Genomic DNA, 27,329 nt, shown 5'->3' on the forward strand with positions numbered 1-27,329 from the left:
TTAAAAAATTCTGGATCTAAGATTTTTTTCATAATTTGTATGGATTTACTTGAGGGTGAAATGCAATACCAAAGGAATGCTACCCAAATGGAAAAGCTGTAATCCAGATTCTTAGAGCTTGAGGCTTTAAAATATATGCTTTAATTTGGTTTAAGTCTTCATTAACCTGACTTTAGGTAAATTAGCTTATAGATCTGCTAAGAATTTTAACTATAAATAAAATGGCTTAGCTGTTATGGTCTCTAAACAAGTATAAGATTTTTAAAAAGTTCTTAAATTTGAATATGACAGTTGCAAAATTGGACTACTTTTTATACCTAACTGAAAACAAAATTGCACATTACCAACCTTGGCTATTTTTAATTTCTGCTTCATAATGTGCTTTTGACATATTAAGTCCTATATGAAGTGGCTTTAAGAAATTATTCTCAATATTTCCAAGTTCTGTCCATAATCCAGTCTGTTAAGAATAAAAGAATGAGTTATTTAGTTCAACAGTGATTGACTGCCTACTACTATTAAACGTGTTAAAAGCTCGCAAAATAAAAATAAATGAAACATGGCCCTTTTCACAATGGACTTCACTATTTACTAATTACATTTATTACTGTATCTAGTTATGTGAATACCAATGAAAAGAAAAATGTACTTGGGGCACTACGCTTATCACTGCACCACTTGGATAGCTCCTGGGTTTGAGATCTGTTAACTTGTTAAGATTTATGAGAAAATTATTTGAAGATAAATTCACAGACATCTCTTCCTCTATGAGCCATCCCCACAATGACTCTACCTTATTTATGCCTTCATCCCATGTATGTCCTTTCAATTGATATCCTCACCACGGATCTAGTTCTAGAGGATGCTTTCCCTTTCCTACTGATGGAAACTTTTCTAATACCCAGCTAATTTGAACCTCCTTGGTGACCAAAGTAGGTGAAGATTTTATCTGTTGAGGACAGCTTATTTTGTCATGTATCTTAGAGGTTTTTATTCCAAGAGCATTTTCTCTTACAGTACTTAAAGGAGAGGAGTCATGAAGTCTTAATTTTATTTTAAAAAATAGAGAAAAGAAAATCCATTGGTACTTCTGAGTGTCCAGGTACTCTTTACAAAGGAAAATGTCTTAGATAAAAAAGGGAAACTTAAGGACCCAATTTATCCTTAACTAGAATAATGAACTACTTGAGAACCTATTTTGTAATGAGCTTATTTTGAACCAAGTAGTATATAACATGTTACTTGTAGCATTCCAAATAAAATCTACACATGTCTATGAATAACTGATAATGTCTCACATATATACTTTTCATTTCAGTGATCTTTTCTTATTTCTCCTATACTAACAGGAAAAGTAGAATTCTAGAGAGGATCTGAAACCCTCAAAAATATGCATACCTTTTCACTCAGCATCTACAAACTTATCTTGGGGAAATAAAGATGGATGTTATAATTCTACTGCAGATGTTTTAAAAAATGTTTAGTGAAACATTAGAATAACTCACGACAGGAGATTCATAGTAAATTGACACATTAACATAATGGAAAAACTATACAGCCATTAAAATATTGTTTTCCAGTACATATTGGTGAATGGGAAAAAAGGTTATAAAACAGTGTGATTCTTTTAGTATGATCTCATTTTCTTTTTAAAAAAGAAAAAATGTAGAGATGCATTAACACAAAACCTAGAAGGGAATACAGTATATCAACAATGGTGTAATTTTGATTACTATTCTTTTTTTAATCTTGATTTTTAAATAATGGATGTTTTAGTTGTATATTTTTTAAATTGTTAAGTGGAAAGTTTTCTTAACCTCTCATGGCAAATTTGGGTTATATGCAGCAGGAATTTCCTTAACCAGTGTAGTCACACAGTATAACAAGCATATTACTCTTACATGCACCGACTGCTCTCATTTCTCCTATTTTTACCTCTATCCTTTTTCTGTTACCGATACATGATATTTTACATATTTATGGGTACATGTATTTGTTACATGCATAATATATATAATAATAAAGTCAGTATTTGGGGTATCCATCCTCTTGAGTATTCATCATTTCTATACATTTCATGTCCTCTCTTCTAGCTACACTGAAATATACAATATATTGTTGCTAATTATAGTCACTCTAATGTGCTATCAAGCAATACAGCTTGTCTTTTATCTAACTCTGTTTGTGCCCATTCACCAGCTTCTCTACATTTTCCCCTCCCATGCTCACAACTCTGGTATCATTCTATATTCTGTATCCACGACATCAAGTTTGTCAGCTCACACATGTGAGAATATGTGATACTGTCTTTCTGGGCCTGGCATATTTCAACATAATGACATGTAGGTCCATCCACATTGCTGCAAATCAGCTTTTATTCCTTTTTACGTCCAGCCTTTTCTTCACCATTTTGTATTCCCTGCACCCCAACTTTTTTTTTACTTTTTACTTTGCATTCACCTCTGGGTTTATAGGCAGAACTCACTGCAACCAATGGCTTTCAAGACTAGGTTACTGATGACTCTCTTACCCACTAAAGCACATTTGAACATAAAGAGTATGGAGAAAACACCTAGCTTTGACAAAAGGAAACATTTTATTATATTTACTTTTAAAAAATGAATAAAATACTAGATATGGCTGGAATCCCCTTTATTCAAGAGGCAGCCATTAGCTAAAACTTGAATGTTTTGCATTCCTAATGTATCACTTAATTTTTCATGTTTAAAAGCATATAAATGATATCATACTGTATATAACATGCTTCAGCTTCCTTTTTCTTTGTCAATCTTAAATTTTTGAGAGTTATTTATGTTGTAGCTCTAATTTCATTTTAATTGCCACATACACATTCCATTATATGGAATTTATCCGGTTACTAAGTTTTTAGTATTTCAAAATAATGCAGCATTTACATTGCTGTATGTTTTCCTATTCACACAGGGTAAAAGTGTTTCTAGGATACTGTTTTTCAAATTATTTTTGCCATGACTCTCAGTAAAAAATAGGTTTTACATCACAACTCAACACACATTTATTTCTATAGCTGAAATAAAAGTTTTCCCTCAAATCCTTTCCACATAACACATTTAATCTTAATACTTTAATGTAGAAAAATGGAGAATAAGCGATTCAAAAATAAACATCAGAAAGATTTTTATATAATAAATGAGTGTGCTTGACTGCTCATGATGTAATTTCAGTCTAATTCACTATTGAGCCTGGTTCTTTTTATTTTTCAAAGTCAGGTCTCTGTTGTGGTATTGATTATATACAGTAAAATATAACCTTCTAGCTATACAGTTCTGAGCTTTGACAAAGATATATAGTGATATAAAGTCAAGTAACCACTGCTGCTGTAAAGACATTCCCATGACCCAGAAATTTTTGTGCCCCTTTGTAGTCAGTTTCCTCCCACCTCCAGCAACCAGCAATCTGATTTTTGTTAATGTAATTTTTGCCTTTTCCAGAATGCCATAAGTGGAATTAAAACCCTTCGTGGCAGAAATTGACAAAATTCTAAAATTTATACAGAAAAGGTAAAGGATTTAAAAATAGCCAATACAATTTTGAAAAAGAAGAACAAAGTTGGCAGACTCACATTACTTGAGTTTAAGACTTCCTAAAAAGGAATAAAACAGAATAATTTCTTCCTATAAAGGAATCCAGACAATGTGGTATTGGTAAAAGAATATATATAGGTAAATGGAATACAGTCCAAAAATAGACCCATACTTATAAAATGATTTTTGACAAAGTTGCCAAGATAATTCAGTAAATTAAGGATAACCTTTTCTACAAATAGTGTTGAGGTCAAAATAAAAGAAGAAAAATCTCTCAACCCATATCTCACATCACATAAAAAGTTTACTTGAAATGGGTCATTGACCTAAGTGTAAAACCTAAAACTATACAATTGCTACAAGAAATTATCTTTGTGGGGGGCGTGCCCAAGATGCCTGAATAGGAACAGCTCCAGCCTCCAGCTCCCAGTGTGAGCAACACAGAAGATGGGTGATTTCTACATTTTCAACTGAGCCTCCACTGCTGATACCCAGCCAAACAGGGTCTGGAGTGGACCTCAAGCAAACTCCAAGAGACCTACAGTTGAGGGTCCTGACTGTTAGAAGGAAAACAAACAGAAAGGACACCCACACCAAAACCCCATCGGTACGTCACTATCATCAAAGACCAAAGGCAGATAAAACCACAAAGATGGGGAAAAAGCAGTGCAGAAAAGCTGGAAATTCGAAACATCAGAGCGCATCTCCCCCTGCAAAGGAACGCAGCTCATCGCCAGCAACGGATCAAAGCTAGACCGAGAATGACTTTGACGAGTTGAGAGAAGAAGGCTTCAGTCGATCAAACTTCTCAGAGCTAAAGGAGGAACTATGTAACCAGCGCAAATAAACTAAAAACCTTGAGAAAAGATTTGACGAATGGCTAACTAGAATAACCAATGTAGAGAAGTCCTTAAAAGAACTGATAGAGATGAAAACCATAACACGAGAACTACGTGACAAATGCACAAGCTTCAGTAACCAACTCGATCATCTGGAAGAAAGAGTATCAGCGACTGAAGATCAAATGAATGAAATGAAGCGAGAAGAGAAGTGTAGAGAAAAAAGAGTAAAAAGAAATGAACAAAGCCTCCAAGAAATATGGGATTATGTGAAAAGACCAAATCTACGTCTGACTGGTGTGCCTGAAAGTGATGGGGAAAATGGAACCAAGTTGGAAAACACTCTGCAGGATATCACCCAGGAGAACTTCCCCAATCTAGGAAGGCAGGCCAACGTTCAAATTTAGAAAATACAGAGAATGCCACAAATCCTCGAGAAGAGCAACTCCAAGACACTTAATTGTCAGATTCACCAAAGTTGAAATGAAGGAAAAAATGTTAAGGGCAGCCAGAGAGAAAAGTCGGGTTACACACAAAGGGAAGCCCATCAGACTAACAGCAGATCTCTCGGCAGAAACTCTCCAAGCCAGAAGAGAGTGGGGGCCAATATTTAACATTCTTAAAGAAAAGAATTTTCAACCCAGAATTTCATATCCAGCCAAACTAAGTTTCATAAGTGAAGGAGAAATAAAATCCTTTACAGACAAGCAAATGTTTAGAGATTTTGTCACCACCAGGCCTGCCCTACAAGAGATCCTAAAGGAAGCACTAAACATGGAAAGGAACAACCGGTACCAGCCATTGCAAAAACATGTCAAAATGTAAAGTCCATCGATGCTAGGAAGAAACTGCATCAACTAGCGAACAAAATAACCAGCTAATAGCATAATGACAGGATCAAGTTCACACATAACAACATTAATCTTAAATGTAAATGGACTAAGTGGTCCAATTAAAAGACACACACTGGCAAATTGGATAGAGTCAAGACCCATCAGTTTGCTGTATTCAGGAGACCCATCTCACATGCAGACACACATAGGCTCAAAATAAAGGGATGGAGGAAGATCTACCAAGCAAATGGAAAACAAAAAAAAGCAGGGGTTGCAATCCTAGTCTCTGATAAAACAGACTTTAAACCATCAAAGATCAAAAGAGACAAAGAAAGCCATTACATAATGGTAAAGGTATCAATTCATCAGGAAGAGTTAACTATCCTAAATATATATGCATCCAATACAGGAGCACGCAGATTCATAAAGTAAGTCTTTAAGAGACTTACAAAGAGACTTAGACTTCCATACAATAATAATGGGTGACTTTAACACCCCACTGTCAACATTAGACAGATCAATGAGACAGAAAGTCAACAAGGATATCCAAGAATTGAACTCAACTCTGCACCAAGCGGACCTAATAGATATCTACAGAACTCTCCACCCCAAATCAACAGAATATACATTCTTCTCAGCACCACACTGCACTTATTCCAAAATTGACCACATAGTTGGAAGTAAAGCACTCCTCACCAAATGTAAAAGAACAGAAATTATAACAAACTGTCTCTCAGACCACAGTGCAATCAAACTAGAACTCAGGACTAAGAAACTCAATCAAAACCGCTCAACTACATGGAAACTGAACAACCTGCTCCTGAATGACTACTGGGTACATAATGAAATGAAGGCAGAAATAAAGATGTTCTTTGAAACCAATGAGAACAAAGATACAACATACCAGAATCTCTGGGACACATTTAAAGCAGTGTGTAGAGGGAAATTTATAGCACTAAATGCCCACAAGAGAAAGCTGGAAAGATCTAAAATTGACACCCTAGCATCACAATTAAAAGAACTAGAGGAGCAAGAGCAAACACATAAGCTAGCACAAGGCAAGAAATAACTAAGATCAGAGCAGAACTGAAGGAGACAGAGACACAAAAAACCCTCCAAAAAAATCAATGAATCCAGGAGCTGGTTTTTTGAAAAGATCAACAAAATTGATAGACCGCTAGCAAGACTAAAGAAGAAAAGAGAGACGAATCAAATAGACGCAATAAAAAATGATAAAGGGGATATCACCACCGACCCCACAGAAATACAAACCACCATCAGAGAATACTATAAACACCTCTACGCAAATAAACTAGAAAACCTAGAAGAAATGGATAATTTCCTGGACGCTTACACTCTCCCAAAACTAAACCAGGAAGAAGTTGAATCCCTGAATAGAGCAATAGCAGGCTCTAAAATTGGGGCAATAAATTAATAGCCTACCAACCAAAAAAAGTCCAGGACCAGACAGATTCACAGCCGAATTCTACCCGAGGTACAAGGAGGAGTTGGTACCATTCCTTCTGAAACTATTCCAATCAATAGAAAAAGAGGGAATCCTTCCTAACTCATTTTACAAGGCCAACATCATCCTGATACCAAAGCCTGACAGAGATACAACAAAAAAAGAATTTTAGACCAATATCCGTAATGAACATCGATGCAAAAATCCTCAATAAAATACTGGCAAACCAAATCCAGCAGCACATCAAAAAGCTTATCCACCATGATCAAGTAGGCTTCATCCCTGGGATGCAAGGCTGGTTCAACATACACAAATCAATAAATGTAATCCAGCATATAAACAGAAACAAAGACAAAAACTACATGATTATCTCAGTAGATGCAGAAAAGACCTTTGACAAAATTCAACAGCCCTCTCATGCTAAAAACTCTCAATAAATTCGGTATTGATGGAACGTATCTCAAAATCATAAGAGCTATTTATGACAAATCCACAGCTAATATCATACTGAATGGGCAAAAACTGGAAGCATTCCCTTTGAAAACTGGCACAAGACAGGGATGCCCTCTCTCACCACTCCTATTCAACATAGTGTTGGAAGTTCTGGCCAGGCAATCAGGCAAGAGAAAGAAATCAAGGGTATTCAGTTAGGAAAAGAAGAAGCCAAATTGTCCCTGTTTGCAGATGACATGATTATATATTTAGAAAACCCCACTGTCTCAGCCCAAAATCTCCTTAAGCTGATAAGCAACTTCAGCAAAGTCTCAAGATACAAAATCAATGGGCAAAAATCACAAGCATTCTTATACACCAGTAACAAACAAACAGAGAGCCAAATCATGAATGAACTTCCATTCACAATAGCTTCAAAGAGAATAAAATACCTAGGAATCCAACTTACAAGGGATGTAAAGGACCTCTTCAAGGAGAACTACAAACCACTGCTCAGTGAAATAAAAGACACAAACAAATGGAAGAACATATCATGCTCATGAATAGGAAGAATAAATTTATGAAAATGGCCATATTGCCCAAGGTAATTTATAGATTCAATGCCATCCCCATCAAGCTACCAATGACTTTCTTCACAGAATTGGAAAAAACTGCTTTAAAGTTCATATGGAACCAAAAAAGACCCCACATTGCCAAGACAATCCTAAGCCAAAAGAACAAAGCTGGAGGCATCACATTACCTGACTTCAAACTATACTACAAGGCTACAGTAACCAAAACAGCATGGTACTGGTACCAAAACAGAGATACAGACCAATGGAACAGAACAGAGCCCTCAGAAATAATACCACACATCTACAGCCATCTGATCTTTGACAAACCTGACAAAAACAAGAAATGGGTAAAGGATTTCCTATTTAATAAATGGTGCTGGGAAAATTGGTTAGCCATAAGTAGAAAGCCGAAACTGGATCCTTTCCTTACTCCTTATACGTAAATTAATTCAAGATGGGTTAGAGACTTAAATGTCAGACCTAAAACCATAAAAACCCTAGAAGAAAACCTAGGTAATACCATTCAGGACATAGGCATGGGCAAGGACTTCATGTCTAAAACACCAAAAGCAATGGCCACAAAAGCCAAAATTGACAAATGAGATCTAATTAAACTAAAGAGCTTCTGCACAGCAAAAGAAACTACCATCAGAGTGAACAGGCAACCTACAGAATGGGAGAAAATGTTTGCAATCTACTCATCTGACAAAGGGCTAATATCCAGAACCTATAAAGAACTCAATCAAATTTACAAGAAAAAAACAACCCCATCAAAAAGTGGGCAAAGCATATGAACAGACACTTCTCAAAAGAAGATATCCATACAGCCAACAGACACATGAAAAAATGCTCATCACCTGCCATCAGAGAAATGCAAATCAAAACCAAAATGAGATACCATCTCACACCAATTAGAATGGCAATCATTAAAAAATTAGGAAACAACAGGTGCTGGAGAGAATGTGGAGAAATAGGAACACTTTTACACTGTTGGTGGGACTATAAACTAGTTCAACCATTGTGGAAAACAGTGTGGCGATTCCTCAAGGATCTAGAACTAGAAATACCATTCGACCCAGCCATCCCATTACTGGGTATATACCCAAAGGATTATAAGTCATGCTGCTATAAAGACACATGCACACGTATGTTTATTGCGGCACTATTCACAATAGGAAAGACTTGGAATCAACCCAAAGGTCCATCAGTGACAGACTGGATTAAGAAAATGTGGCACATATACACCATGGAATACTATACAGCCATAAAAAAGGATGAGTTCGTGTCCTTTGTAGGGACATGGATGCAGCTGGAAACCATCATTCTCAGCAAACTATTGCAAGAACAGAAAACCAAATACCACATGTTCTCATAGGTGGGAATTGAACAATGAGATCACTTGGACACAGGAAGGGGAACATCACACACCGGGTCCTATTGTAGGGGGGGAGGGGGGAGGGATAGCATTAGGAGATATACCTAATGTAAATGACGAGTTAATGGGTGCAGCACACCAACATGGCTCATGTATACATATGTAACGAACCTGCACGTTGTGCACATGTACCCTAGAACTTCAAGTATAATAAAAATAAATAAATAAATAAAAAGAAATTATCTTTGTGATCCAGGTTAAAGATTTCTTAGAACCCATAAATAATGAATCATAAAAGAATAAAATTGATAAGTTGGACTCCATAAATATTAAAATTTCTGTTCTTTGAAAAATACTATTAAAACACAAGCCACAGACTGGAATATTTGCAAAAATATAACCGAAAAGTTGGTATCCATGAAAAACTTTCCTTTTATAAAAGTTGTTCTAAGTTGAAAATTATTTTCTTTCATCCTTTCAGTTTTACTTAGTAATGGAAATTCTTTTAAATCTGATTCCCAAAATGATGGGTTTTTTTTTTGTTTTTTTTTTTTGAAGGTGTCTTGCTCTGTTGCCCAGGCTGGAGTGCAGAGGCACGATCTGAGCTCACTGCAACCTCCACCTCCCGGGTTCAAGCAATTCTCCTGCCTCAGCCTCCAGAGTAGCTGGGATTACAAGCGCCTGCTACCCTACCCAGCTAATTTTTTTCTATTTTTAGTAGAGATGGGGTTTCGCCATGTTGGACTGGCTGGTCTCAAACTCCTAACCTCAGGTGATCTGCCCGCCTCGGCCTCCCAAAGTGCTGGGATTACAATGGTCAAGTTTTATAATCATTCATTGGTAAGGAATCTAGAGCTTAAGATTTTTTTTCAATTTCCATTTCTATTTAAGATTCAGGGATGCAGGTTTGTTACAGGGGCATATTGCGTAAGTTGTTCATTTCTCTAAGATAAAACATATCCATGAAATATTTGCAGAGCCGGATGACTTCTATACGAATGAGAAGAAAGGAGAAACCCGGGTCTTGTTCGTGTCTTTTTATTTCTTCATTACCATCATTGACTGTATTCTTTGCAGGGTTCCTAACTGTTCTGGCAGTAAATTTCACTTTAGCGTAGAACTGCCTAGTCTTCCTTTTGTGAGATATGCTACAGTGAATTTTGAAATGTATAGTTTTAAGCCTTAGAACTGGAAAGATTTCAGAACTGTTACATCACTGAGCCTCCTTGAGTATGAAATTAAAAGCAGGTATTTGTGAACATTACAAATGCTTAATTATTACAACTATTTTAAAACTCTTAATTTACTTTTTCTAGACATTGAAAGATTTTAAGAAATCTTAAAATGTGATTTCTTTGTAGTATTTATTATTTCTTTAAAAAAGATCTGGTAACCTTAACATGAGAAAGAGAAAAAATATTCTCACAGCTTCTTCACTCCTACATGCTTCTAAAAATATTACAGTTTATCATCTGAAAAATTTGTGGAATTATGCCAAACAGAATATGTAAAAAATTTCTTTAGCCTACTTTTGGCATGTGTTTTTATTACCCGAAGTTTTATGATTATGGGCTGTTGCCATTGAAAACAGCTAAAGTTTTAACATTTAAAGATCTAGATTCATCAAAGATCAAAAAAGACAAAGAAGGGCATTACATAATGTTAACGGGATCAATGCAACAAGAAGAGCTAACTATCCTAAATATATAGGCACCCAATACAGGAACACCCAGATTCATAAAGCAAGTTCTTAGAGACCTACAGAGACTTAGACAAATCTGACAAAAACAAGCAATGGGGAAAGGACTCCCTATTTAATAAACGGTGTTGGGAAAACTGGCTAGCCATATGCAGAAAACTGAAACTGGACCCCTTCCTTACACCCTATACAAAATTTAACTTGAGATGGATTAAAGACTTAAATGTAAAACCTAAAACCATAAAAACCCTAGAAGAAAACCCAGGTAATACTATTCAGGACATAGACATGGGCAAAGACTTCATGACTAAAACACCAAAAGAAATGGCAAAAAAGCCAAAACAGACAAATGGGATCTAATTAAACTAAAGAGCTTCTGCACAACAAAAGAAACTATCATCAGAGTGAACAGGCAACCTACAGAATGGGAGAAAATTTTTGCAATCTATCCGTCAGACAAAGGGCTAATATCCAGAATCTACAAGGAACGTAAACAAATTTATAAGAAAAAAAAACCCATCAAAAAGTGGGCAAAGGATATGAACAGACACTTCTCAAAAGAAGATATTTATGTGGCCAACAAACATGAAAAAAAAGCTCATTATCACTGCTCATTAGAGAAATGCAAATCAAAACCACAATGAGATACCATCTCACACCAGTTAGAATAGCGATCATTAAAAAGTCAGGAAACAACAGCTGCTGGAGAGGATATGGAGAAATAGGAACGCTTTTACACTGTTGGTGGGATTGTAAACTAGTTCAAGCATTGTGGAAGTCAGTGTGGCGATTCCTCAAGGATCTAGAACCAGAAGTACCATTTGACCCAGCAATCCCATTACTGGGTATATACCCAAAGGATTATAAATCATTCTACTATAAAGACACATGCACATGTATGTTTACTGTAGCACTATTCACAATAGCAAAGACTTGGAACCAACCCAAATGCCCATCGATGATAGACTGGATTAAGAAAATGTGGCACATATACACCATGGAATACTATGCAGCCATAAAAAAGGATGAGTTCATGTCCTTTGCAGGGACATAGATGAAGCTGGAAACCATCATTCTCAGCAAACTAACACAGGAACAGAAAATCAACCACCACATGTTCTCACTCATAAGTGGGAGTTGAACAATGAGAACACAGGGTGGGGAACATCACACACTGGGGCCTGTCAGGGCTCGGGGGATAGGGGAGGGATAGCATTAGGAGAAATACCTAACATAGATGACGAGATGATGGGTGCAGCAAACCATCATGGCACGTGTATACCTATGTAACAAACCTGCACGTTCTGCACGTGTATCCCAGAACTTAAAGTATTAAAAAAAAACCAAAACTTAAATGAGCACCCAAAATATGAATTATATAGAATTTTCTGTATGTGTATTTATTATACAACATATAGTTTTTTTTCCTAAATGAAAAGCACACACACACACATTAAACAATTTTAAAATTCCTGATACTTACCTGTGGACTTTGCCATCTCATTGTTTCTCTTGTCCCAGCTTTCATTCTACATATTATAATTACCAACTTTTTAGAAAAAAAGATGAGTGAACAGATGGATGGGAAAGGATATGAGTATATAGGACAGAAGGTAAGGGATAACATGATTATGAGATATGTATTAGAATAAATTATTATAATTCAAAACAACTAATAATTATTTAAAGATACTCACCAAATAGATAATATTTGGTATAAAAACTAAGTTGGTTTTACTAGTAAAGATGGGAGCATGTTTGTACTATGATATTCAAGAAAAGTTATGTGAAATTCAAGAGTAAGAGAAGGTGCCTGAAACTTGAGCAAGGAGATACAAGAGGCATGAAATAGTAGGGTGAGGAGGGATGGCTTCTGAAGAGAGTAAGTCAGTTGACAGTAACCCAAAATAGCAAGAAAAGAAATGGATTATTATTCAATTATGAATCACTTTGTTGTCTTTGTATTTGAATGTGATTCTCTCAAATCTTCCTGTTCATATTTCTGTGTGTCTGCTTTTCATCTAATTACCCTCTTAGCACACTTAAGTGCTCAAAAATAGGTACTGGTAGGAGTCCTTTTGAATAAAATGCCCCATATTTCAGCATCACCAGACCATCATTTTGTTTTTTTGTTTTTTTTGAGACGGAGTCTTGCTCTGTCGCCTGGGGGGAGTGGGGTGGCGTGATCTCGGTTCACTGCAAGCTCCACCTCCCGGTTCATGCCATTCTCCTGCTTTAGCCTCCCGCCTGAGTTTTTTTTGTATTTTTAGTAGAGAAGGGGTTTCACCGTGTTAGCCAGGATGGTCTCGATCTCCTGACCCCGTGATCCACCCATCTCGGCTTCTCAAAGTGCTGGGATTACAGGCGTGAGCCACCATGCCCGGCCCATTTTGTTTTTTCTTTAACCAAATCTTCCAAAAACTCAGAAACTGTCATTCATTTTTTATTAACCACAGTAGACATATTTGCCTCTCAATTATACACACGACCTATTGTCATTGCACTTGGGAGAAATGTTTCCAAGATAGATAGGCTCTTAAGAGCCTAAAAGATGTCAGGTTGTCACCTTCAACTGGGTTTTTGCTAATTTCCCTGGTATAATTCTTATGGTAACTTCTAAAGCAATAATTTGGAATATTTGATCCCTTAGAAAAATTGTTAAAAACCATTAAATAAGAGATGCCTGTTGGCTGGGCGTGGTGGCGCACACCTGTAATGCCAGCACTTTGGGAGGCTGAGGAGGGAGAATCACTTGAGGTCAAAAGTTTGAGACCAGCCTGGGCAACATGATGAAACCCAATCTCTAGTAAAAATACAAAAATCAGCTGGTGTGGTGGTGCCTGGCTGTAGTCCCACCTACTCGGGAGGCTGAGGCAGGAGAATCGTTTGAACCCAGGAGGTGGACGTTGCAGTGAGCAAAGATTGTGCCACTGCACTCCAGCCTGGGCGACAGAGTGAGACTCCGTCTCAAAAAAGAAAAAAAAGAAGTGCCTGTAATCCCAGCACTTTGGGAGGCTGATGTGGGAGGATTGTTTAAGCTGGGGAGTTTGAGGCTGTAGTGAGCCGTGACTGTGCCACTGTACTCCAGCCTGGGCAATACAGTGACACACTGTCTCTTTGAGAAAAAAAAAAAAAAAGCAGTCCTACAGGCTGGCTGTATCCTTTTCCTTACCAGAAAATGTACATGCCAAACAAAAGTGAGGAATCATCTATGGATAGTACAGCAGACACTGCACAATGCTAAACTGCTCTCAAGTCTTCCCTCTCTAGGCAGAGACCAATCTGCTGCCTTTGTATGACTCTGTGTTCCATATCTAACACATCTATCAATCCTAATCAGCAAGATTCCTTTTGTTTTTGTCAGGCAAGTCAGATAATCTCTCAAGTATGTATAGCCTTTCTTGATTACTAAAAAAATTAAAACTTATACCCTACCCTAAGGCCACCTTCCTGAAGTCTCAGGGCCTCTACTGCTGCTGAATTTTATATTGTAGCTTTTCAATTTTTATCACAAGCTCCTTCAGGAATCAGGATTTAGTTTGTGATTTAGAAAGTTCTGGCCACTGCCTGGGGTCATAGCTATTTCTACCACTTTCCAGATGTTTGCCCTTGTGCAAGTTAATGATCTTTTTTCACCTACATTATCTATGAAAAGTAAAAAATAAAGAGTCCTTTTCTTGGCTGTTCATGGTGGCTCATGCCTGGAAGTTACCCCAGCACTTTGGGAGACCGAGGTGGGAGGATCTCTTGAGCCCAGGAGGTCAAAGCTGCAGTGAGCCATGATTATACTACTGTAATCCAGCCTGGGCAAGAGAACGAGACCCTCTCTGAAGAATAAATGATATGTAGCACTTGGGCAGAATAGTGGTTGTCCCTGACAGGGGTGAGTGGCGCAATGAAGTCAGAATTAACTGGGAAGGGGCATGAGGAACCTCTTGTGATGTTGGAAATGTTCTATATTGATATGGGTTTTAGTAATATAGATCTATGCATTAGTTGAAATTCAGTGAATATACACTTAAAATTTGAACATTTCATTACGTAAATTTTACCTCAAAGAAAAACTACAGACAAATACTTAATTTAATGAAATACATGCTGAAATATTTAGGAGAAAGTATGCTGATGTCTGCAGTTTACTTTGAAATACATCAAAAAACAAGATAGACGGATGGAGTGATAGAGGGTGGAGTGATAGATACATGATGAAGTCAGTATAGCAGAATCATAGACTCTAGGTGGTGGGTAAACCAATGACCACTATAAAATTCTTTCAACTTTGCTGTACATTTGAAAGTTTTCACAACAAAATGTTAAAAAAAAAAAAAAAAATAGCACCTGACACAGAGTAAGCACTAGTCAATGATGGCAAATAGCTATTTTCAGCTGCAGAGGGATGAACAGGGGGTCAAATCACTGAATCTACTGTAGATCTGTCAGGAAGGAAAGAGACTGCTACTTTTCCCATAAACTTTCATCCCAAATCACAATTTACCTAATTAAAAAAAAAAGTTTTTCTTTGGCATCTTTATATAAAAATCAATTACTAAAAAAAAAAAAACCAATTAACAACACATGATTCAGGCAGTTCTAGCTAATAGAGGTGACACATATAGGGAAAGCAATTATCAGAACAGGGTAGAAAGAGAAGATAAAAAGCAAATATAATTTTACTGTATGACAAATCTCCCTCAAATAGTTTTCTATTTATTGAATACTTCTAATGATGTGCTATTTTTAAAAAATCCAACTTCCTAAACATTACTTAAAAAGTGCTATTAAATTCTGTTTTAGTGCTGAAAATGCCTCAATTTGTCATGTCTGATGAGGCAATATTAAAATATCAGATGATTTTATATAGCTCATGAGCTAGAGGTGGAGGAAACTGAACAAGACACCCATATGTACATTGAGCTCCACAAGGTTAGTTGACTTAGGACCTGCAACTTATCTACCCAACAGAACGAAGTGCTTTCAGCAAGAAAACAGACATACAATAGGAAATGGAAAGGGAAAGGAAAGCTGGATGTGGGGTGGTAAATGCTCCTGGGAATTAACTTCAGGTTTCAGATTAATTGTTGGAACTCTTCCTGGCCTTTATAGCTGGGTAAGGTATTAAATATTGGCTTTAGGTACTGAATATCTGAAACATTCTTTATGCCTTTTGAATATACTCACAGTTTCTTTTCAAATACTCCACTTACTTGATTGTCATTTTCATTATCTTTGATAACCAAATACCTCAATAAATTTAATGAAGCCATAATCCTGTTAATTGAAAATACATGTTACTTACAGTATGGTTTTACATAGTCAACAGAAATCTCAATTAATAAGCTAAAACTTTGGGCATATTTTTATAATTAGGTTTGCCAATAGAAACTATTTCCATTAATATCTTTTTGAGTAGTAATAACTTATCACTCTTGTTTTCCATTGAAGTTCAAATCATACAATTGTGAAAATTATTATCCTTGTTTTAAAAAAGTGTTATCTTTAGTATTTGAGAGCATCATCTCTTGCTTTCTGAATTTTAAGATTCCTTTTTAAATGCTTTTAACCATTTCTCAATATCCATTCCAGTATACTGAAACTGAAATTATATGTTCTATATGAAAAAAAAAAAGACCTGGAAAACAATAAAACAACAAAATATAAACACATAAATTACATACATACACAGATTTTTAGTTTTAAGTCACAAATGCTGTCATTGCAAATTTCTGTGGAACGCTGGGTACATAAAAGCTATCAAATCCTGGTGTTGGTCATTCACCTAGAAAGAGGAGCTTTTTATTTTGTTTCTACACATTATCAAATCACTTATATATGAAAAATCTTTATGTAACTTAATGAATTAGCCATAAATCATAAAATCACAGGAAAAGACATTTTATTACTTTAGGTTCCCTAAGCAGATGTTTCCCATTTTATTCTGAATTCACTATGTGAACTTCAGTAATGGTCACCTCACCTATCTGAGTTTTGCAGTAAATCTGTTTCCGCACCCTCTGGAAGAAAAAGTACCAAATCAAGAAGGGAAACCAACTGTGGTCCTGTAAACCATTTGTTGTTATGTGTTCTCTGAAAAACAACGAAAAATTGAGAAAGGCTTTAAATAATAGCTTGACAATTCATGTGTTTTTCTAATACCTTGACACTACGAAAATAAAGAATTGCACATTTAAAATATATTTTTTAACTTTAATTTCCATACTTTCATTCACTTCCCAGACACCAGGAACAAACCCTGCCAGTTTGAGAACACTGGTCACTCTGTTTTCCATGTAGAATTACTGAGTACTCACAAACAGAAGAGACTTAAGTTTCCATTCATTTTTCAGAAGCATATAACAAAACAAAAAGAAGCCACAGTATCAGCTAAAAGAGGCCCAGAGTGATGACTCACACCTGTAATCCCAGCATTTTGGGAGGCCAAGGCAGGTGGATCACTTGAGCTCAGGAGTTCAAGACAAGCCTGGGCAACACGGTGAAACTCCATCTCTACAAAGTCAAAATTCAGCCAGGTGCAGTGGTGGGCACCTGCAGTCCCAATTACTCGGGAGGCTGATTTGGGAGGACTGCTTGAGCCCAGGAGGTGGAGGTTGCAGTGAGCCGAGATCGTGCCACTGCACCCAACCTGGGTGACAGGAGTGAAACCCTGTATCAAAAAAAAAAAAAAAAAAAAAAGCTCAAAGAATACAATTTAAACTTACAGTTAACAAAATTTCCAAATTCAGAGTTTTCATAGTAGAAATAGGGGGAAAAAATGCCTTAATAGTTAAGTAATAGTAATTAATACTAGAGATAGAGCAATAACTCACATTAAATGTATTCTACATATGAATAAATATACCCTACAAAATAAATTGGCAATTGACACTTTGGCTATGTTCTTACCTTTAATGACATGTCAATTTGATTTTTGATATTTTGAATAATAAAAGCCTCCACACCAGAGTGATTACTTGTATTCAATAAGCACCTTGAAAGCAAAAATTACAATACATGTGAAATTATCCTGGATGGCATTAGAATTAAATGGTGATAAAAGTCTTACAAATTCAAAGAGGCCATGTGTTACTTCTAGGAATAAAAACCCCACAGTAATGGTAATTAGCAAGGTGATCAACCAATTATGAAGCCACCTGTAATAGTTATTGTTCTCACTAAATGGTAACTTTTTTTTTTTTTTTTAATTTTTTTTAGACAGAGTCTCACCCTGTTGCCCAGGCTGGAGTGCAATGGCACGATTTCGGCTCACTATAACCCCTGCCTCCCGGTTCAAGTGATTCTCCTGCCTCAGCCTCCCGAGTAGCTGGGATTTCAGGTGCCAGTCACCATGTCTGGCTAATTTTTTATATTTTTAGTAGAACGGGGTTTCACCACGTTGGCCAGGCTTGTCTCAAACTCCTGACCTCGTGATCCGCCCGCCTCAGCCTCCCAAAGTCCCGAGATTATAGGTATGAGCCACCGCACCTGGCCCATAAATTCTTATTTATAACTGGATCTTCCAACAAGCCATTTCTATCAAACCAAATTTGAATATTTTTATGCCCATAGTTACAGTAATTTAACATGGCAAGAAAGGACACTAACATAATAGTCTAAAAAATCCCCAAATTCTTTCCTATGAAAGTAGTCTAGTGCTAGAGTAGCTTAACTGCCAAAAAAAAAACAAAACTAGGTATGACTAGCTTAAGAAAAAAAGGGGATTTATTGGTAGAGCTACAGATAGAATAGAATAGGAAAGCTAGTATAATACCTACGAATTGAGATTTCATAAACTTGCTCTTACTGTCAATAGAACAACAAGAAAAGATAGGATCAAGAGTGTTGGCTGGGCATGGTGGCTCATGTATGTCATCTCAACACTTTGAGAGGCTGAGGTAGGTGTGAATCGCTTGAGCCCAGGAGTTTGAGACCAGCCTGGGTAACATGGAAAAATCTTGTCCCCACAAAAAAATTAGTTGGGCATGATGGCATGCACCTGTAGTCCCAGCTACCTGGGAGGCTGAGGTGGGAGGATCACCTGAAGCTGGGAGGTCAAGGGTCAAGGCTGCAGTGAGCCATGATCACACTGCTGCACCCCCACAAAAACAACAGTGCTAATACTGGCCAATCCCAAGTAAGACATTTTAGCAAATCCAGCCTGCTGCCCAATTTTATCAATAAAGTTTTACTGGAACACACCCATCCCCAATACAAAGTCAACATTGAGCAGTTGCAACAGAGACTGTATAGCCCATAAAACCTATATTTACCATTTGGCTCTTCACAGAAAATTAGCAAGTTTACCAATCTTTAGAGAGTTGCTAGAATCTTATCCACCTCAAAGAGCACTATTAGTAAGCTCTTACTATTAACATAGTGCACAGCCTATCAAAGTTGTAATTCCAAAGCCATCAATTTCAACTGTGAGTAATGGAGATTAGTGACATACATAAAGTTCTAGCAGGAGCATCATCCCAGTTTAATTATTTTTAGGTCTATTTCAAATTTAGAGTATTCCAATTGATTGAACTGCAATATATACTATTAGTCATACAAAATATAGACATATATAGTATGTATCTGAAATATTTGATTAACCCTTTCTCTAGCCATCACTGAGAATGTATAATATGGCTTCCAACCAGAGTTGAATTACATGTAAAACATACCGACACACTACGCCCTAAAACAATTACATGGCATTAACATCATTTTTAATCAACCACACACTTAGCAATTAGCCATGCTTGATACATACCTAAATAATGTATATTTGCCTTGTGAATCCAACTTGTTAATATACAGCTGAAGCATAGCTAAACTCTTTTTCCTCTAAAATGGAACAAACAATATTATTATATCAAATGAATAAAGACTGCCCAGACTTCATCACTATCCATTTCATGCATGTAATAAATCCACACTTGTACCTCCTAAATACATAAAAATTTTACAAATTAAAAATTTTAAAAAGAAGATTAAATTATTTGTCAAATTTTCTCATTGTAACTCATTATTCTTTAGTCTCCAAACATTTACATACCAGTGTCTCAATGGGGCAAAGTGTCATTACTTTCACTAAGCCCTGGAAATAAAAAAATGTAAAATTCAGATGTAAACAGATTATACTGACTGCAAACAAACAACTACAATACATCAATAGGTTACTAAAAATTCAGAGAAGTGAGGGTAGCAGATTTAAAAGTGAAGTAAATTAATTTTTCCCTAAGCCTTCCATTCCAGAAAGCTAACTACAATTGATTTTTTAAGTGATATTGAGTAGAGTGTCACAAAGCGTACTTTTAAAAGCAAATGATAATTTTCAATTATGTCTGCAGTGGCAAGAAAATGAAATCAAACCCACAGAAATATAATTAATTAAAAACAATCAAACAATATGTTAACAAAAACCATGTTTTTCTATTTAAATATCAGGAAAACCAGTTCCCACACTGAAATCTAAGGATGTCCTTGGATATCATAACAAAGAGTACTGGGCAAAATAAACCATAGGAGGGAAAAACAAAATGTATATTAGTCTTTATGGTAATGAGTCAGTGGATGCCTTGGATGGAGTCCTGAGAACTTGAGTTATGAGAAACATAAAGGAGCTTCATTTTCCAAGATCCCTGTAGAAATAAAGTACTGAAAGAAGAAAGTTATGCTTTTCTACTGGACGCTGTGCTATCTATAATGGTGGCCTCTAATAGCTATCCATGTTTAAACAAATTAAAATTTAAATTTAAAACTCAGTTCCAGCTGGGCGCAGTGGCTCACGCCTGTAATCCCAGCACTTTGGGAGGCGGGCGGATCACAAGGTCAGGAGATCGAGACCATCCTGGCTAACACGGTGAAACTCAATCTCTACTATAAATACAAAAATATTAGCCGGGCGTGGTGGCGGGCGCCTGTAGTCCCAGCTACTCGGGAGGCTGAGGCAGGAGAATGGTGTGAACCCGGGAGGTGGAGGTTGCAGTGAGCCGAGATAGTGTCACCGCACTCCAGCCTGGGTGACAGAGTGAGACTCCGTCTCAAAAAAAAAAAAATAACACACATACACACACACACACAAAACAACTTAGTTCCTTAGTCACATTTCAAGTGTTCAGTTTGGTTAGTGGCTTTCATATTGTCAAAGTTCTACTGGACAGCATTACACCAGAGTTTTCAAAGGTTGCAGAGAAGAGAGTGGGAAAGGAATCAGAAAAGACCTTACTTTAAGTTCAGAACAGGCAAAGGGCTATTTTCAATATTAGAATACATATTTTATTTACCTGAGGTACTGTAAGAAAACTCTTGATTTCTAAGTACTGGTAAAGTAGACTACTGTCTTCTATTCTCAATAAACTATTCTCCAGCAGCTCCTACAGATTAAAATATATGCAGATACATATATAGTGAAGTCAACAGCTGTTATTTGTTGACAAGACTATGTATTTAAGTTATAATGGGAACAAACATCTTACCAATCCTTTGGAGATAACAGACTCTTCTGTTCTGAAAAATAATATTACAATTTATCATGAATTTGTAAACTATTTTAGAAGGATACTTCATCTGATGAAAAATACAGCAAAACTTGAAATTTTAACACTTTTAAAATGCGTATCATTAAGGAGAAATTCTGTTGAAGAACTTGATCAAAAGTTTTAATCCATCTTTGATCTGTCTTTTGGTTTGGCTAAGACCGCTAAATCTGACCAAAATAAATCTATTCAGGGATTATTTCCTAACTTCAAAACAACAGATCTCCAACAGCAAGCGCTAAGAAACTAACTATACCTGATATAACCAATGCTATATATTCCAGTTGATTGTTTTGTAAAATCTTTCCAATTCTTTTTATTCAAAAAAAGATTCAATGACTATGCAGTTTGGAAATCTCAAGAATATAGGACTTAGATTCAAAACAATACATACCATCACTGTATGAATAACAGAAACTAAATGTAATGGATATAAAATCATTAACACATACAAAATACAGCAAATTTACAGAGTTAGTAACTACTTGTGCCAGGAGACCCTTGGAAATTCCTGCCTTGTGTGCTGAAGATTTGCACATTGCCATGTTACAAATCTTCCTTCACCTGGTAAGAGATGGGATTGATAAACTGTCACTAGTGTTCCAGGAGGATAATTGCAAAGCCCTAACTGATCTCAGGGGATAATTTAAACATGTTACATGTTATAGTGAAAGAAAACAAAGCATACAGTTTTGCGAAATTCTTTAATTTCTGTCTAGAAATTATGTATACTTGTTACTCTGTAATTTCCTTTTTTTTTTCTTTTGAGACAGGGTCTTATTCTGTTGCCCAGGCTGGACTGCAGTGGCATGATCTCTGCTCACTGCAGCCTAGACCTCCGCGGTACAGGCAATTCTTTCACCTCAGCCTCCCAAGTAGCTGGGACAACGGGCATGCGCCACCACACCTGGCTAATTTTTCAGATTTTTTGTAGAGAGAGAGACTGGCCTCGAACTCCTGGGGTAAAGCAATCCTCTTGCCTTGGTCTCCCAAGGTGCTGGGATTACAGGCGTGAGCCACCATGCCTGGCCTTTTTTTTTTTTTTTTTTTTTTTTTAAATAGAACGTCCTGCTGCTTAGCACCTCAAACGAGAAAAGTTGTAATTAAATGATATCACTGTCAATAATCTCAATTATAAAAAGTGGAAGTCAAGACACCTCCTTCCTTTTGATGCAATTCACAGACTGTGTCCATGAAGGAAAAATACGGATGAATGTCTTTTATTGACTGCCCTTCCTTAAGATGGAGGAGGATGCAGTAGGGTAGGGGTGTTTTAATTACCAACTTTTGGAATAAGGGAAGAAACCTTAGAAAGAGATGACTGGAAAAGCCCTTAAGACAAAATCTTAATACTGTCTTAGGTTTAAAATAAAAGAGACTTTGGTGTAAAACCTCTTTGACTCATTTCTGTCTCTCTCGTGAATTATTTGCCAAGCTGTTCTATAAAATAACCAATTAATTAATTAGAGCCTAGCAAAGAGAAGGCAGTCTCTGCTGATCTTAACAAGGACTATTTTAACACTATTTCATTTTGAGATACCATCTAAATGATCTTACCTTTGCAAAAAGACTTCAATATGCCCCATATTAAACTGCAAAAGGTACAATGGGCTAAAATAGAAACAAAACAAATATATATATAATACACACACAGAGATGTACGCACATACATACTGTTATGGGTTGGATTGTATCTCCCCCAAAAAACATATGTTAGAGTCCATACCTCCAGTACCTCAGAATCTGACCTTATTTGGAGATAGGGGTTTTTATGGAGGGAATCAATTTAAAGTGAGATTATTAGGGTGGGCCCTAATCCAATATGACTGTTGTCCTTATAAAAAAGGAAAGTTTGGAGACAGACACAAGCACACAGGGAGAACAGCATATGAACATGAAGGCAGAGAACAGGATAATGCATCTACAAGCCAAAGACCATCAAAGATTGCGAGCAAATCACCAGAAGCCAGGGGAGAGGAATGGAGAAGATTCTCCTTCACAACCCTCAGAAGGAGCCTCCAGAACTATGAGACAAACTATTTCTGTTATTTTAACCATCCAGTTGGTAGCACTTTTTTACAGGAGCCCTAGCAAATCAATACACATATGCTGTATAAGTTATTTTGGTGATAGACTGTGATGCTTAAGAGTACAGGCTCTGGGGTCAGACAGAGCTGTCTGAATCCCACCTTATGCCACAAAGTAGTTAGATCTTCGGTGGTATATTAACCTGTCTAAGCCTGTTATTTTCATCTGTAAAATGAAAGAATGCTCTATTTCACAGGCTTATTGTAAGGATGAGATAATGCATATAAAGTTATTAGCATAATGTTTCATACATGGTGCACATGCAAATGATAGCCATTATCGCAACATTTACATACAAATATACTCCTAGGTATATTCATAAATATACAAACTCACACAAACACCCAATGCTTAGAGACAAAAACACAATCCTTATTATCACAGAACTCAAAGTCCAGAAGATATTACATTATAAAATTATATATTTTAAAAATAATTTTAACGAACATTGTGGGAAAAGAAGACAAGGTCAAGGTAATTATAATGGAAGGATTCAACCTAAATTGGGTGGTGAGTGAAGGCTTTGCTCAGAAAGTGACATTTAAGGATAAAGATAATTTTAAGCATATACAAAGGCCAAATAGCTGGAAAACGCATAACATTTAAACAAGAAACAAAAGAAGGTCTGTGTCACTGGCGCATAGCAAACAAGAGGAAAGGTGGTAGGAGATGAATCAGGTCAATCAAGCAGGGAACAGACCAAGCATAAGTTTGTCTCAGAAGTTATGCAAAGGCATTAAGACATTATTCTTAAAGCAATACGAAGCCACTGGAGGGTTTTCAGTAAGGGACTTCTTTTAAGGCTTCACTTTCTGGTATGTTGAGAATGTGTTAAATTAAAAGGCAGTCGAAGTGGATATATTAATATCCACTTAGGATTACAGCAGTAATCCAGTGAAAAGATGATGATACCCCTGGGTACCTGGCTAGTTCCAGGGTGGTCTCAAAAGCTTCAAAACCAAGCCCAGTTTATCATCTTCTGATTCTTGTCCCCACCATTCCCTTACACCTATTTCAACACCCCCGACTTTCATTACTTGTCTACTGCTATCTTTAACAGATTATAGCTGGGACCATTCTTATTAAAAATAGCCTTTATTATTTATTTAAAATGTATTAGTGTGTTAATATGCATATATTGGACATTAGATAGATGAGAATTTTATGAAACTCCTTTTGGAATACATGAATAAACCAAACACTAACTCTTACCTTAAGACCATTGGAAGCTGATCAATACGGATGCCCTGTACAAATACTAGATATGCCAGAGAAGCCATTGAGTCTGCTAACTGTTTATCTTCTTCTTCTTCAAATTCAAGGTAATTCCAAGTTCTCTTTTTCCTTCCATGATTAAAAATCATTTTGGGGAAAGGGTGTCCAATTGCTGATAAAAAACCCTATGAAATAGATAAAAAAGGAAATCGTAGCACACAGACTCTAAGATGCCCCCTGCCCCGTTTTCAGACTCCATATTCTCACCAAGGGGAGTGTAATCACTCCCTTTGAGCATAAGTGGGACCTACGAGACTTGCTTTCAACCAACAGAATATGCCAAGATATCACTCCCATGATTAGATTATAAGACAAAAGTGAAGGGGTTTCTACAGAAGTAATTAAGGTCCCAAATCAGTTGATTTTGAGTTATTCAGAAAGGAAACCATCCTGGGTGGCCCTAACTTAATCAGGTAGATTTTTAAAGGGGGTCCAGGCCTTCCCTGAGAGTCAGAAACTCTCCCTTGCTGGCTTTAAAGAACTAAGCTGCCATGTTATGAGAAGGCTCATAGTCAGAACTACATGGCAAGGGACCAACTACAGGCAGATCCTAGAAGCTAAATGTGGTCCCTCGCTGACAGCCAGCAAGAAAATGGGCACCTCAGTCCTACAGCTTGGAGGAAATGAATTCTGCCAACAGCGGAAACCTGGAAGTGGATCTTTCCCAGTTAAGCTTCTGATAAAGACCACAGGCCCAGTCAACAACTGGCCTGTAGCCCAATAAGACCCTGAGCAGAGGACCCAATTAAGCTGTGGCTGGACTCCTGATCCACAGAAACTGTGAGATAACAAAGGTACGCTGTTTTAAACTGCTAAGTTTATAGGAATTTGTTATACAGCAGTGAAAAACTAATACAGAAGCCAACAGCAAAATCGTATTTTACATAGCATTTTATACATCAGAAGTATTCTAAATTCAGAATCATAGTTTAAAAAAAGTTTAAAATGATGAATTTTATGTATATTTTACCACAATTTTTTTTTAAAAGTGCTTCACAGATATTTGAACGCAATCTAAAATGTGAGACACACAAATATATGAAGCAAGGGTAAAGCAACTAAAATGAAGAATACTCCAGGAACAACGTTCCACTGACACTGTCTGCCTGTAGAGAGCAGGCTGCAGGAACGCTGGGCAGGGCAGCGTTGAGGAGACACTGTTGATCTCTCAAGTCATCTGGGCTCTCATGTCAGATGAGAAAGAAGCATCCTTGCATGAGTGGGTAGGACAACAGGGCTAAATAAAGCTTTATGCTCAGGAAACAGGATCAACCCTATGCCTCTTATACTGGTCCTAATTCTAGTGTACCGCAAAGCACCTGACCTTCAGAATCCACTGAAATTGATTTTGAGCTTTGGCTCTGCCACTCACTAGCTATGTGACACTGGATGAGCCATAAAACGGCATAATACCTATGTCAAATATTTATTGAGCAGCTCCACAAAAAAAGCATAAGAAAGTTAAAGTCACAACAAACTACCATATAGGAGTTAAAAGGGAATGAATGACAAAAACAGCTAAAGCAGAATGAATAACTTCCACACAAGTCACTCTTTTATTCAATAAACACTTAAGTGCAAAGCGCCGGGCCTGACTTTGTGGGGAATTATAAAGCCAAGTAAGTCTTTTCCAGCCTTCAGGGAGTTAAAATCTGCTGATCCCAGATGGTTCCATTAGTCATTTCAGAATACAAAAAGGAACCATGGAAAATCATCCTCAGTCACAAGAGACTGCTATTCAGCAACCAGATGCTAAATATATACTGCTGCAGTGATTTTCAAAGCCATGCATTCTTGTTATAGCTACAAGACAAAAAGTTTATTGCACTGATTCCAAATGTCCTTCATCATGAAGCTTCATTTCTTTATTCAGCCAATGCTACATGTGTTTCTTCCAGAGTAAGGTAGCCCTGTTTTGTTTGTTTGTTTGGTTTTTTTTTTTTGGCGACAAGGTCTCACTCTGTCACTCAGGCTGGAGTGTAGTGGCATGATCATGGCTCACTGCAGCCTTGACTTCCCCAGGCTCAAGCAATCCACCTTCCTCAGTCTCCTGAGTAGCTGGGACTACAGGTACATGCCACCACGCCCACTATTTTATTTTACTTTTATTTTTAATTTTTTTATAGAGATGGGGTTTCGCCATGGTAGCCCAGGCTGGTCTTGAACTCCTGGGCTTAAGTGATCTGCCGCCTTGGCCTCCCAAAGGCCTGGGCAGGCGTGAGCTACCGTGCCCAGCCTAGGATACCCTTTTAAAAACATCATTATATGCAACTAGATTCTACAGTGCTGCTCTGGATATCTGAGGTCCAATCTGTTCCCAAATCTGGGCCTTCACTATCTACCCACACACCATCCAGCAGTCTTGCTCAGACCCAGGCTGTACCTGCCACCATACAATTTCTCAAAATTCATGGCAGCTTTTGTCCTTTCAGGAATGTTCCTGTACTACAGCCTTTGGGACATTCTAGTGGTTCTGTACCAAAATAACTTGTACCAAAGTAAGGATGGCTGAGGCCAGTGAATCCCAAACACACCACACTTACCAGTACTTCTCCAGCACAGAACAGAAAACATCTCCTCATTTCATCTCCTAGCTGGTCTCACCTCTACTTCTAGACTGCTCTGTGCATCCTCACTGCTGGCTCTTTGTACTTGCAATGTTCCT

At 37.0% G+C, this 27,329-nt stretch overlaps 1 protein-coding gene across 2 annotated transcripts in view; it reads right to left on the reverse strand.

The window, feature by feature from the left end:
* GLMN (glomulin, FKBP associated protein) overlaps positions 1–27,329 on the reverse strand; it is a 59,269-nt gene that overhangs the window by 1,126 nt on the left and 30,814 nt on the right. The window contains exons 8-17 of one of the 2 annotated variants that reach the window (XM_025405813.1): positions 24,602–24,789; positions 22,859–22,912; positions 21,242–21,272; positions 21,050–21,139; positions 19,819–19,860; positions 19,534–19,607; positions 17,682–17,766; positions 16,756–16,865; positions 15,986–16,049; positions 349–460 (exon numbers count right to left, since the gene is read on the reverse strand). In XM_025405813.1, coding sequence (XP_025261598.1) covers positions 349–460; positions 15,986–16,049; positions 16,756–16,865; positions 17,682–17,766; positions 19,534–19,607; positions 19,819–19,860; positions 21,050–21,139; positions 21,242–21,272; positions 22,859–22,912; positions 24,602–24,789 — 850 coding nt within the window. The remainder of the gene's footprint in view (positions 1–348; positions 461–15,985; positions 16,050–16,755; positions 16,866–17,681; positions 17,767–19,533; positions 19,608–19,818; positions 19,861–21,049; positions 21,140–21,241; positions 21,273–22,858; positions 22,913–24,601; positions 24,790–27,329) is intronic. The other variant, XM_025405823.1, reaches the window with a different exon arrangement.

Source organism: Theropithecus gelada, chromosome 1 (assembly GCF_003255815.1).
Source record: "Theropithecus gelada isolate Dixy chromosome 1, Tgel_1.0, whole genome shotgun sequence".
Classification (NCBI taxonomy): Eukaryota; Metazoa; Chordata; class Mammalia; order Primates; family Cercopithecidae; genus Theropithecus; species Theropithecus gelada.